The sequence below is a fragment of the Bos taurus genome, chromosome 8 (assembly GCF_002263795.3).
Source record: "Bos taurus isolate L1 Dominette 01449 registration number 42190680 breed Hereford chromosome 8, ARS-UCD2.0, whole genome shotgun sequence".
In the NCBI taxonomy this organism is placed as follows: Eukaryota; Metazoa; Chordata; class Mammalia; order Artiodactyla; family Bovidae; genus Bos; species Bos taurus.
The window spans coordinates 105608698-105622812 of NC_037335.1; the positions used below are offsets into that span (position 1 = coordinate 105608698).

Consider the following 14115-nt stretch of genomic DNA (forward strand, 5'->3'; position numbering starts at 1 on the left):
TTCTTGCCCGTTCACTCTTGCCAGCCCCTGTATGCCATTGTATTATGGTACTTTTCAAGTTTCAGTACTGTAGGATTAAAAATGTTTTCTTTTTGTGTTTGTTTTTTATGTATTATTTGTGCAAAAAGTATTATAAACCTGTTAGTGTACAGTACTATATAGACGATTGTCTATATAGCCCTATAGACTATATAATACTATAGACGATTGTTAGTTGGGTACCTAGGCTAATTTTGTTGGACTTAGGGTCACATTGGACTTAACAAACGTGCTCTGGGAATGGAACTCGTTCGTATGGAGAAGACTTATTGTATTTTTTTTTTTTTTTTCATCACCGTTTTCTAGATACACAAATTCAGGGTGATGGCAGCGAAGGGGTTTTTCCCCACAGTTGTTCAGTGAGTATGAGGCCTTGCTGAAGTATTCAGCAAGTAAGGATGCTAATCCAGGCCTCTCTGCTCACAGGGTTTCCCCACTGGACCTCAGCTATTAGATTTGGACCTGGCTCTGCCCTCAGTCTCCCCGCTTTGGAGGATTTTCTCTAGGTCTCTTCTAAGTCTAAGGTTCTCTGCTTCTTAGGGTGGAGAAGAAGTTGCAGAAGAACATTTAAGATGGGACGGTACAGTCCCTGCATACACATGGAGCTGGGGCGTGTCCTGCAGTCAGGGCACAGTGAGCAGCAGTGAGCAGCTGAAAGCAGCAAGGCTCTGCATGGAAGTGGTAGCTGTAGGCGTGCTCACCAGGGCATCCCAGGCCTGTGAGCTGGAACTGAAAAGGGAAACGAGGAGTTGCACTAGCCGTACTGCAGAGAGTCAGAGAGAGAGAGAGGAGAACAGACCTGCATTCGTATTCTGCAGCTTAGACGCTGGGGACACAAGAGTGAGCAAGGCTGACAGTCCTCGCCTTGCTTACCGAGAAAGAGGCACAGCGGGCATGTGGCAAGCATTGCTTGCTATGCTCATTTTATCGGCTAATTCATTATCCCTCATCACACCCACTGGAGGGGCATGCTTTCGCCTCTCCCCTTTTGGGAAGGATCACTGAGGCTCAGAGAAATTGTCACCTATTCAAGGTCACACCTCAATTAGGTGAGAGAGCTGGGGCTTCTACTTCAATCTTCCTGTTCATTCCTACACTTTTAAATTATTGAAACGTTGCAGGATGGAGAGAGGTTGGGGAGGCAAAGAGGGAAGAAAGAAGGACACAGAGCAGGGAGAAAAAGTGTTCAGGAGAACCAGCCCACAGCCAGAGGGACAAAGATGCTCTCTGAGCCTTGTGAGCACTCGAGACCCTGCCCAGGCAGGAGGTGAATGAGGCCATTAAATCCATCTGCGCAGATGGGGGGCCCTCTGGGGAAAGTTCTATGCAAATGTCATGATGCAATGAGGTGAAATCCACTCGCGTCAGCCAAGGCTGGGGCTCAAGCAGGGACCGCTCTGTGCTCTTTGCAAAGACAGATCCTCTGCCGTGTGAAGACGTTCACTCTGCTGGGCTCTTTCTCACAATTTCTAGAAAGGAAAGCCAGCCCAAGATCACAAAGCATGTGAAGGGATGGACTGGGAAATGAAATGTGGGCCTCTTATTTTGTCTCTTTTCCTCCAATTTTGTAATCTATACATATATCAAATTGTCACGTCGTGCGCCTGTCACTTTTTCTTATGCTAAAATCTGCTCCTAGGATCCCTCAACCTAGTTTTCTGCAAAAAAATCTCTCTGTGAAATGTTCCCCACCAGGATTTCAGGCGCTCTAGAACAGGGGTCCCCAACCTCTGGGATCTAATGCCTGATGATCTGAGGTGGAGCTGATGTAATAATAATGGAAATAAAGTACACATTAAATGTAATGCGTTTGAATCATCCCCAAACCATCCCCTACCACCCAGGAGCATGGAAAAACCGTCTTCAATGAAACCGGTCCCTGGTCCCAGAAAGGTTGGGGATCACTGTCCTAGAAGGTGGTCTGAACTTGCTGGCAAAAGCTTCTGCCATTTTAATAATCCCCAAATCAAAATTACCCATATGTACAGAGAGTTAGGTTTTCCTAAAAGACATTATTGCATTGTTGATATCAGTGGATCACCACAACAGTCCTAGAAGTTAGATATTCCATTGTACAAGTCTATTAACCAACTCTCATGTGGGACATGACAACTTTTCACCCATGATTTCATTCAGCCCTCAGAGTCCACAGTGCAAGGCAGGTCTTATTCTACTGATTTCACAGCTAGGAGGAACCTGAGGCTCAGGGAGAGGTTGCTTCATTCAGTTCAGTTCAGTCGCTCAGTCGTGTCCGACTCTTTGCGACCCCATGAATCGCAGCATGCCAGGCCTCCCTGTCCATCACCAACTCCTGGAGTTCACCCAGACTCATGTCCATCGAGTCAGTGATGCCATCCAGCCATCTCATCCTCTGTCGTCCCCTTCTCCTCCTGCCCCCAATCCCTCCCAGCATCAGAGTCTTTTCCAATGAGTCAACTCTTCTCATGAGGTGGCCAAAGTACTGGAGTTTCCACTTTAGCATCATTCCTTCCAAAGAACACCCAAGGGCTGATCTCCTTTAGAATGGACTGGTTGGATCTCCTTGAAGTCCAAGGGACTCTCAAGAGTCTTCTCCAACATCACAGTTCAAAAGCATCAATTCTTCTGTGCTCAGTTTTCTTCACAGTCCAACTCTCACATCCATACATGACTACTGGAAAAACCATAGCCTTGACTAGATGGACCTTTGTTGGCAAAATAATGTCTCTGCTTTTAAATATGCTATCTAGGTTGGTCATAACTTTAGAGGTTGCTTGCCTTACTTTAAATACTGGATTTGTCACTTATTGGTTTGGGCTTCCCTGGTGGCTCAGTGATAAAGAACCCACCTGCCAATGCAGGAGGCACAAGAGATGTTGGTTTGACCTCTGGGTTGGGAAGATCCCCTGGAAAAGGAAATGGCAACCCATTCCAGTATTCTTACCTGGGAAATCCCATGAACAGTGGAGTCTGGTGGGCTACAGTCCATAGGGTCGCAGAAAGTTGGACACGACTGGAGCAACTGAACACCACCACCACCACTTTGGGCGAATGCCTGCCCCTTTGTGAGCCTCAGTTTCTCCACCTGTAAAAGGGCGGTTGTTCTAGTGCCTATCTTACAGAGGTGGACTTCCCTGGTGGCTCAGACGGTAAAGCGTCTGCCTACAATGCAGGAGACCCGGGTTCAAGCCCTGGTTCGGGAAGATCTCCTGGAGAAGGAAATGGCAACCCACTCCAGTATTCTTGCCTGGAAAACTCCATGGATGGAAGAGTCTGATAGGCTATAGGTCCATGGGGTCACAAAGAGTTGGACATGACTGAGCGACTTAACTTTCACTTTACAGAGTTGCCGAAGAATTCAGTTCTTTCCTGGTTGTAAAGCATTTAGCACGTTGTAAAGCCTGGCCTGTCATACATGCCCCTGAAAATGGAAACAGCTATGATAATGACCATGGTGATCCTGATAGAAGTTATCATAAGGCTAGCAAGAAGCAGAGTCATGACTTGAATCTGCTGCCCCACCATCCAGTGAGGAACCCTCTGCCCTGACGAACCCACTGCTTCTCTAGAAATTTCTGTTTCAGCCCCAAGCACCTGGCTCATCTCTTCTGCCTTTCTCTCTGCAGGTCACACCCTTCCCCATGTCTTGTGACCTACAGGGTGACTGTGCTTGCCGGGACCCCCAGGCTCAAGAACACAGCCGGAAAGACCTCCGAGGATACAGCCATGGCTAAGGAAGGACAAGGAGTTGTCAAAGAATTCCCAACGCCAGGACCCGCATCCCTTTGGTATTGATTTCACAGTCAGCTGCTCAACGGAATGGCCTCTCCACACCAGGGATCCTTAGCACCCAACCGGTCTGCCTTTAATTTCACCCAGGAAGGACTCGTAGTACGGGCGCGTGTACCACGTCTCACCATGTTGAATGATGGAATGGAATCCCATCTCAAAGTCTTAGAAAGATTGCACATACAGCGTGCAGTCCCTGAGCCTCCTAAAATTCTAACCATTTGCCACACGACCGCAGCGAGAAACATATTCTGTATCTAGGAGTGTGCCCATCTGTGGTTAGTACGCATGCATGCATACGCACCCATGCAGACATCCATGGGAGGGCAGTTTTGGAGACTGAGCAGAGAGAGACTGGGCCAGACTCAATCCTTTCTCTCCCAGGCTCTGAACCAGCACTGTCCTTGGGAGAAAGAGTTACAAAAACTGCTAAGACTAAGTGTTAAATGCCAACATAGCTCACACCCTGAGGCTTAGAATACGTAAGGTGTGCTTGAGTGCGCAGTCCTCTGGGATTGGAAGTGAAATGGTCTCTGATCACCTCCCTTCTAGGGAAGAAGAGGAAGAGGTAAAGAATCCAAGGTATGCGAAGCCCCCAGGGTTTGAGGCCAAGCTGGAAATGGCTTAGGATTGCAATGTCAAGGTATTATAATAGCCCCGGCTTGAGGCCGTAATACCCCCCACGCCCCCCACATCTTGCCTTGGGACCACTCTTGCTGCTACTTGCCCGGCTGCTCTACCCTGTACATTGAGTACCCCAAGGTGGTAGGACTAGGTGAGGAAAAACCCCCACACAACCCAACTGTCTGCCTTAAAAGTGACCCACATTTTCCCACAGCTCCTCACTTCTTAGTCCTTCTGCGAGGGAAAACCCCTCGGTGGCCCACGTGGTGAGAAGTGAAGGCCCCCTGGGTGGGCTTCTCATCCTGGAAGGGAATTGAGGGGCTTCAGATGCTGGAACCCTCACCGAGAGTCCAGAATGTCTAAGCCAGTGTTAGATTTTATAAGCAAGAGGAACAGTGTTACATTTCTGTGATGTCGGAACCCTCCGGAGACTGTTGGGATGGCAGGGACTCTTGGGTTAGCATCCTTATCCAAGTCTTCCTGCCCCTCCAAGGCGAGAGCAGGCTTTGGGTCTGAGGACCTCATTGTGCCCTGAGTAGCAATAGTTCTGGAGCAGAGAAGCACTCGGATGGGATCCACACCTAGGCTGTGTTCTAGACGGGCCTGCAGGGGGCAGCCCAAGGGCTCCCAGCCTTGGTCCCCAACCACCCAGCACGGTCATCCTGCCTTCCACACAGCCTCTGGCTCCCATACTCCCGTCCACCCCTGTCCTAGGGTGGCCCTTCCCTCTCTCCCATGTTCAGCCTCCAAAAGTTAAGAGGAAATTAGCCAGACACTCACAGAAGCCCCCACCTCTTTGGGGTCCTCTTTGTTCAGCCAGTTACCTGTCCACTCCTTTTGAATTAGTAAGGGGGGTGAGGAATACAGAATGAGGTGGAAAGAAGGCTGACATTTTACCTGATTTCTGAAACTGAGAAAGTGAGGTGAAGGGAGGGTCTAAGGTAGAGATATTGCATAAATATTGCCACAAATCATCTCAAGTCTAGTGAAGACAACCAACCAAAAAACAAATAGCATAGAAATGGAAGATACCAAGCACGTGGGCTGACTCTCCTCATTCCTGCATCCAACACAGACGCTGTTCATCAACTAGAGCCCTTTTTTTTTTTTCCGATGGGGACCAAAAATAACTTCAGAAACCTTCCTACTGTTCTGTCTCCCAGCAGCAGCTAACTGCTGACCAAGAACGCTTGAGAAGACGTCTGTTGGCCAGCTGTGGTCTGTTACATTAATTAATATATCAAGGTGCTTTTCGCACAGGTGCCCACAAATAAGGACGCAGTGCTTAGATAGTTTTGTGTGGCTTATTCCATGTTACAGTCTCTGAGATTGGGTTCCAGGCATGCCATTGTTAAGGCCTGACTCAAATCCATTATGTCTCCTTCTTACAAACTTGTATCTCATTTATACTGAGGGCATTTTTTTTTCCTTTAATTACCAGGACCAATCTTTGGCAAGAGAATAATAATCGTATAAGCATCGATTCCACTTTGTACCCCTCTCCAGTATCTTAGAACTCTTGCCAACTCTTCAAGTCCCCTAATGCCCTTGCTGAGTTATCAACCTGAGTGGTGCTAGATGGGAAGGAACAAATGAGGTAAGATGTTAACACAGTTGGCTCTCCCAGTTGCTTTTTTTAACATCAGTAAGTAACACAAAGAGCCTGGGAGACCTAAAGACAACATTCCTGACGGTGGGGTGGCAGGAATCACAGCAGAACCTCACCAGCTTCCTTTCAGTCCACTCTCATGCTTTTTCCTCCTCCATTCACACACAGTCTGCAGCTGACTTCTACCTTCAGAGTCTCAGATTGATCAAGCCCTTCTCAGCAAAGTGTTTCCCAGTCTCCTCCTCACCATCATTCAAACCTGTTACTCACAAATTCCTATTTGCCAGGCATATTAGGTGGGAGAGGCTGCCTGATGGGTGGGCAGCCTCAGTCCCACATGCAAGGTGTCACTAACAGGTCCTTCTCATACCTTAGCGGAGGACAGTCAGCTCTGTATGCAGTGCACTTACACTCGGCTTCATTTTCTTTCTGGGTATAAACTCATTCTCTCACCCCTTTATCAGCTCCAGTTTAGGACAGTGGAGTACTCACAGGAGGAGGCTCTTGTCTATCAGCAGCTCAGAGGTTCTAAAGCACTTGGCAGTTCTGAAGATGGATTAGCTTCTTCAGAACTTTCTTCAGAACGTGGAGGTTCTGAAGAAGGATTAGCCTGTTAACAGCAAGAAAGAAAAGATAAGGTAGACCGTTCGCCAAGCCTTCTCTTAGGAAGACTTTCCAAGCCACGGCCCTACTGGCTGCTAGAGGACCTGTGTTAGCCCCTAGATTCTGTGCCAACCACGTTTTAAGGAAAGACAACCCTTGGAAGTCCATTCTGGAGGCTGAATGGGGGGTGTTATGAAAGAGGGAGATGAGCGGCTGTAACTAGCAGGGCTCTGAGGATGGAGCTGCTTCTCCTGGCTTCAGCATTTTGAGTCACTGCCTAGACAGTGCTCTTGGTCTTTTTCCCACCTTGGCCAATGCTTCTATGCTATTTGTTGAAAATAATTCTTTGAGACAGATTCTGGCTACCTCCCTTCCAGGTTTGGTTTAACTTGGTTCTGTCAGTTTGTTATAGGTCTTACCTGTGTTAAGAAAGGAAAGAAAGAGAGGAAGAAAAAAAGAAAAAAAGAGGAGAAAAGGGGGAAGGAAGAAAGGAAACCATAAATTCAAGTTAACAGATTTGAGGTTTTTGTGTTTTGTTTTGTTTTTTTCCTCCTCAAACTACTTCAAAGTAGGGAAAATATAAAAGAAGAAATGGTTGGTGACAAAGCTGTATAGATAGAGATTAATAGAAGACAAAGAGATTAAAAAGCAAAGCATGATTAAAAATAAGAATTTTAAGAAAACCTATTTTTGTGATTCCTGAAGAACATTCTTTATTCTACAGACTGAGTAGGTAGACACAGCCTAAAGATTTCCCTAGCAGGAGTAGAGGGGGGTTTTATACCGCTGTCTCTTCTTTTCTGTACACTGTGGTAGGTTCAGGAAATAAGGCATCTTTCCCCTTAATATGTAGTTGATATTGTTGGGAGGGGTGCATTTTGTCTATTTGTTTGGTTGTCAATCAGTAATAGGGAGTGGGGAGGGCTTGAAATTGTGGTTTTTTTTTTTTTTTCCCCAAATATTAAGGGGACATGCTGTGCTGTGCTTTTCACATTACAAAGTGTTTGTATTTACCATAGAGCACTGGGCTTTATGAAGCTGCACTTAGAATCACACTGCACAGCCCACTTTCCTAAGGAGCTGCTACATGACCGGACAGGTAATGCCCACGGTTTTCGGGAAACAGAACAAACCAAACAGCAGACATGAAACTGAACAGCAGAAGAATCCAAGCCTGTTCCTGGCAATCTGCTCACGTTTTGCCAAATTCCTCCCAATTGCTCGATCTTGAAGAGCAATGTGTAATAGCCAAGAGAGGAATTATGTCCCTTGAGTGGGAACACCGAATTCTTGACTCCAGGCAGCAGTTTGCTCAGTGATCTTAAACAAGTCATGATATTGCCTCTCCATTTGCCTCAGTTTCTCCAGCTGCAAAATGGGGATAATACTACTTAACCTACCTCACAGTGGGAGGGCAGGGGATTGTGAGGCCCTGGGGCTTCTAAGGGGCTGTGGCAATCTACGAGAGCCAATCTGTGAGAGCCTGACGCAAAGTCTATGGGTTATTTTTCAAGAATGCACAGGCCCATTGGCCACGTAAGAAAGACAGGGAGTGCTCATTTGGTATTTCAAGGAATGGGAGTGAGCTCCTAGATTAGAACCCACCTTGAGAGAGGCTTGCATTTGAGAATATTTTCCTTATAGATAAGTTGGACTTTCTCCCCCTTATTCGGGCCTTTACCAGTTCTATAATTTGATTAACAAAACAAACAGTGACTTCCTACAGTGTAAAAGTCAGTTTACCGTTTATTCAAGACTTCCAGGCCACTTCCAACTTTACAGAGGAAGGGAGTCCCTTAGCTCTCTTTTTCTTCTCAGACTTAAAATTCCACATTGAGTGTTCCATTAAAAGAAGATACGGCATTCTGAGTGCAAACTCGGGGCTTCTTAAATTCTACACCAGCAGTCAGTGAGGAGAAGTTTGAACAATTAATTGACTTGCTTTCTTGGGTCTCTATAATCAATAACCTGTCCACAGATATCTATCTATATAAAGATATTATATATAAATATAAATTTACATATATATGCACATGTATATATAGTTGTACATATATGTGTGTATATATATACTTAAATGTAATATTTACAAAATAAAACTGTGATCTCGTCTAGAGAAAATGTATTCATATTACAAGCGGCTCTTCCATATTTATGTATCATATTATACCTTTTTATTATTGTTATAATTATTATGGGTATTTCTAATGATGATGATGTTGAAATCTGTTTGGCATCTTCTGGAAATTACCAAAAATGACTCTCCATTGACATGCTTAAAAATCTGTTCTCAAGAAAATTCTACTGGCCTACTATAAAAAAAAAAAAGAGAGAAAAGAAAAAAAAAAGAAAGAAAATAATCTAATCACCAAAAACAAAACACAACTCCAATCCTTTTTCTGTACCTCACGCGCATAAATTTGCTGCTCCTTTTTTGGGTTTTATTTTTTCCTGTTTATGTGTTTTTATGGATCTAAGTTAAGTCTTTCAGCAATATATAAAAATGTAAATAGTAAACTTTATTTATTAAGAATGTCATCTTTTTTTAATTTATATTTACACAATTGTTCATCTAATTTATTTTTTCTATACGGTTTTAAATACTCAGACATATTTTGCTGTTCATGATATTTTTATCCTGTTCTCCTGGATTTGTTTCTCCATACTGTTTTCTCTGGTCTCAATTACAGGTTGGATCTCACGAAAAAATAATGTCAAAGACAGAAATATTTTGCCACTGTTGATTACTATACCTTAAAGTTCTATATTATGAAAATATATAATAGCTTGTATGCTTCAAAAATAGTGGTGTGGTTGTTGTCTGTTGTAGAAATCTACAAGATTCTCACATATACACATTCAGTTCAGTTCAGTCGCTCAGTCGTGTCCAACTCTTTGCGACCCCATGAATTGCAGCACACCAGGCCTCCCTGTCCATCACCAACTCCCGGAGTTCACTCAGACTCACGTCCATCAAGTCCGTGATGCCATTAGCATAATCCAAAAGACTCTGTCGCATATACACAGGAACACGGACTAGAATACCAGGGCCTAGAATTACAAGGTCAATGGTACCATGAATTTGAATCTAATATACACCCTCTCTTCTACAGAAGTAATTCCTGAAAGCACCTATACTTTCATATACAGTTGGAAACATTCTTACATGTTACAAGAAAGTTCAGTTTTCATATCACTTCTAGTTGTATCTAGTTTTTTGGATGCTATGTTCAATGATATACTTCAGTATATTCATATTTTCATTTTTTCTTCATAATTGGACACTCAGTCATCCAATTTTCAGAACTGGAAGCTGAAACCAAAGTTCTGCTATTTTCGATCTGCCCATTGGATCTCTTTTTTGGTCTCATCACCACTTAGTAGCTATGTGATCTTTGGAAAGTCATTTAACTGCTTTAGGATTTAGTTTTCCTATCTATACAATGGAAATAATAAAAGTACCCACCCATGAAGTTGTTATTAGAATGAGCTAAGATAAATATCAAAGATTATAGAGCTGTGCCAGACATGGTTTATGTTAACGCCTATTATGATTATTATGAGACACGGCTGCTTATGACAAGTATCAATAAATGAACTGATTTTTCTAATATCTAAAAGTATAAAAACAAGGCTCGTAAAAGCACTCAAGGACTTGCACAGGCAGTGCATGCTCTGTATTCTGAGCTATAGACTGGCGGTGCCACCACAATATAGGTTTATCTGCTGATTCTTGAACTGCTGAATTTTGCACAGAAGAGTCGTTTAGGGACACCAGTATGAATGCCATAAAAGGGTAGAGAGAGGAGCCAAGGACTACCCATGGCAGGTGTTTTGGACTCTTTACAAGCACAGTCCACTGGGAGAATGAGACAGCGCTCCAAATAATCTAACAAGAGTCATTGCAAAATTCTATCAGATAACTGTTTCCAAAGTGAGATAAATTATTAAAGAGAAGGTTTTACTCGGTTCTGTTCAACTCACTGTCAAGACTGAAATAAGATTTAAAGACTAGATTCATGACAACAGGCAGCTATTTCCCGAAGAGATCAGGAGAGAAGGTGTGTGCATGTGCGTGTGTGTGTGTGCGTGTGCCAATACCATATGCTCTTTTAGTTAGTTTGCAGTCAGTCAGTGATTTTCAAACCCTTGGACCATGCAATCCATTTTTTAAGCACAATATTTTGTGAAATACAAACAAGTTGAAGAGCTTCTGTAATCAAAGAGGGGATGAGGGACCCTCCTAGTTATCCCATCTCTGTCTTCTCGAACAAAACCAGGATCATCCCAGCGCCAATTCCCTAGAGTTTGGGGTTCTAAAGAGCATGATATAAAAGCAACCAATCTAATATTTTTTTACAGATGGGGAAATTGACAGCATCTCAGTTAGAACTTGAATTTGTCACTCGCCCAGAACCCCTAAGCAGGGGGCAGGTAACACTGCTGACTGACTTGCCATGATGCCACATGGTACCTGGGATCCTCAGAAGCGGTGACTATGGGGTTTCGAAAGACTACACTGCATGCAGAGAGATAAAGGGGGTTTGGAGGCAGCAAAGACCCATAGTTTTTTGAGATTCTTTGCTTTTTCTCTGCTTGACACACAGCCAGCCATGGTCCACCCTGAGAGTAAGAGGTTTCTTCCCGTGTAGTACTCTGAGGCTGCACCATACAGAATCCAACCTGAGCTACCTGCCTAAGTGCTTTCATTTCTCTCTTTAACCCATGGCTTTTCAAGCAAAGAAGAACTCTCAGAGGCTGCAAAGATGGTAACTATGTCCTTTCAACAACCTCTGGGGGTCAACTTGCTGAAACCACAGTACAGATAGATCCTTCCATATGTACATCATTTACTATATTTATTAATCTTTAAATATATTCATTTATCCAGTTACATGTTGAAGAATGGTTTGTTGAGCAGTACTATATGTAGTGCATTAGACTAAGTAGAGATAAAAATGATGGCCCAGAGAGACAGCCACAGTCACGGCCCTCACAGGGCGTACTACCCAAATACAGAGAGAGGCGAGCAACTCTCTCGTTAGTGTACAGAGTCATAAATAGGAGAATCCATCCCAGAGGGAAAATGGTAAATGTTGCAGGCACAGTTAGCACAGTTAGTGCCACGCACACAGACCAAGAGGATGAAATAGGACACGACTGTCTCGGGGAATGGCAAGGGCTCAGGCCACTGGAGTTGGATTGGTTATAAGAATAATCAAGGAACCACTCTGGGGAAGAAAGGTGTCAGCTGATGCCAGCGAGTTATACAGTCACCCAATTGCCAAGGGCTTTGCAATTGTGTGTCTTAGTCTGTGTTGCTTCAGAAGCACACCCCTAGGCAAGTAGTCTATCATATAATGATTCCAGTTGCTACAGATAGAGAAGAGGGGATGTGAAACAGAGATGGGAAGGTAACCAAGAGAGGATGTATTGTCAAACATGTTACTACTGTGAGCAACTACAGTTGAATCCCCTTAAAAACTCTGAGCCAGTGGAGAACACACTCCTTAGAGTTACCCGACCTGGGATGCTACAGAACCGGGACAGAGTCCCTCCCGTGGAGGGCTGCCCCCGGACCATTTATCCTTCACCACATTTGTATTTCATGCTTATGGGAAGAAGAGACTCAGGGCATCAGAAAAGACTCTCAGGCAAAGAGATGTGGATACTGACCATGGGGATTTGGACCAGAATACTCTCTAAGCTCAGAGAAGTGGGCAGGGATTCCCTGGACTCTGCAGTAGCACTCAAGAGTTTGAACATCATTCTGAGGATGATGGCTAGACATGCTCCACATTTTTAGGGAAAGGGAGTAAGAAACAAAATTTAAATTTTGAGGTAGACTGCTTTATGGAGAACAAGGATAATAGGGGAGAACTAGGATCTGCTGAGACCAAATGGGAGCTGGAGCAGTGGTCCCGGTGAGAAATGACCAGGTTGTGATGGGCAATAATGGGAAAAAAGCAGCTGCGATGAAGAGAGCGGCAGGAAGTAGTAGGAATAGCAAGTGTGCATGCTCAGTCTCTTCAGCCATGTCTGCCTCTCTGCGACCCCATAGACTGTAGCCCGTCAGATTCCTCTGTCCATGGGATTTCCCAGGCAAGAATACTAGAGTGGGTTCCCATGCTCTCCTCCAGGCGATCTTCCCAACCCAGGGATTGAACCTGTGTCTCCTGCATTGCATCCAGATTCTTTACCCACTGAGCCACCCAGGAAGCCCAAGTAGGATAACGTAAGTGATTAATTTGATACTAATGACTACAGGGGAAAAGTGGCATGATTTACCTAGAATGCACACACTTTATATGGACAACTGGAGGATCCAGGGTGTTTAGGGGCCAAATGTAGTCAGAAAAGGTATAAAGGCCATGAGGGGTCAAATAAGGAGCAATTAATTTTTCCTAGGAAAGAACTGAGTGCTGGGGCTACATGTCATGACGGACATGTGTTGCATATTTTCTTGTAACAGTTTAAATCCACAGAAAACTGCTCCCCCAATTAGCCTCCCTCACTGAGTAAGAACATTCTGTCCACAGTTTGTGATGTCCTTGAGTTCCAGTGAAATCAGTGTCATGTCAGCAGAACATCCTAGGAACTTTTCTTCGCAATGGTCCAACCCCTTTTTTCAGACCTGCGGAACTCAAACTCCCGCACGCATCAGAACCCCCTGAAAGCCTTCTTAAGATTTTACTTCAGAGTTTCTGATTCAGCATTGGAGTAGGGCCCAAGAATCTGTATTTCTGAAAACTTTCTGTGAGATACGGTTGCTGCTGATCGGGGGTCACACTTGGAGAACCACAGATCCAACCTCTCAACTGTCCATATGCACACACACCTAACTGCTAGGTAATGAGGATCCTGAAAGTTATGAGAGTTGTGGCTCGTTTGATAAAGAATCTGCCCGCCATGTGGGAGACCTGGGTTTGATCCCTGGGTCAGGAAGATCCCCTGGAAAAGGACATGGCAACCCATTCCAGTATTCTTGCCTGGAGAATTCCATGGACAGAGGAGCCTGGCAAGCTACAGTCCATGGGGTCGCAAAGAGCTGGACATGACTTAGGTGATTACCTTAAATGGGTAAAATAATACCACATGGCCCCTGCCCTCAGGGAGTTTCCTGTCTATTGGTAGACATTCCACACCTGTCTTATAATATCAAAGGCCAAGCCTAAGAGGGACTCAGACTTGAGAATACGAAAGTGAAAGTGTTAGTTGCTCAATCATGTAGAGTCTTTGTGACCCCGTGAACTGTAGCCCACCAGGCTCCTCTGTTCATGGAATTCGCCAGGCAAGAATACTGGACTGGGTAGCTGTTCCCTTCTCCAGAGATCTTCTCCAGGGATCGAACCCAGGTCTCCTGCATTGCAGGCAGATTCTTTACCATCTGAGCCACCAGGGAAGAAGGCAATGACCAAAATGGAGTTTTGAACACTGAGGAGGAGTGAGACAGACCAAGAAGGGAGAGAAGG

At 44.6% G+C, this 14115-nt stretch overlaps 1 protein-coding gene across 1 annotated transcript in view; it reads left to right on the forward strand.

Annotated features, from left to right (window-relative positions):
* Positions 1-9446, forward strand: part of PAPPA (pappalysin 1) — a 266669-nt gene extending 257223 nt beyond the window's left edge. The window contains exon 22 of the mRNA XM_024996354.2: positions 3645-9446. Within this exon, the coding sequence (XP_024852122.1) occupies positions 3645-3752 (108 nt within the window). The 3' untranslated portion in view covers positions 3753-9446. The remainder of the gene's footprint in view (positions 1-3644) is intronic.
* Positions 9447-14115: the final 4669 nt, after the last annotated feature.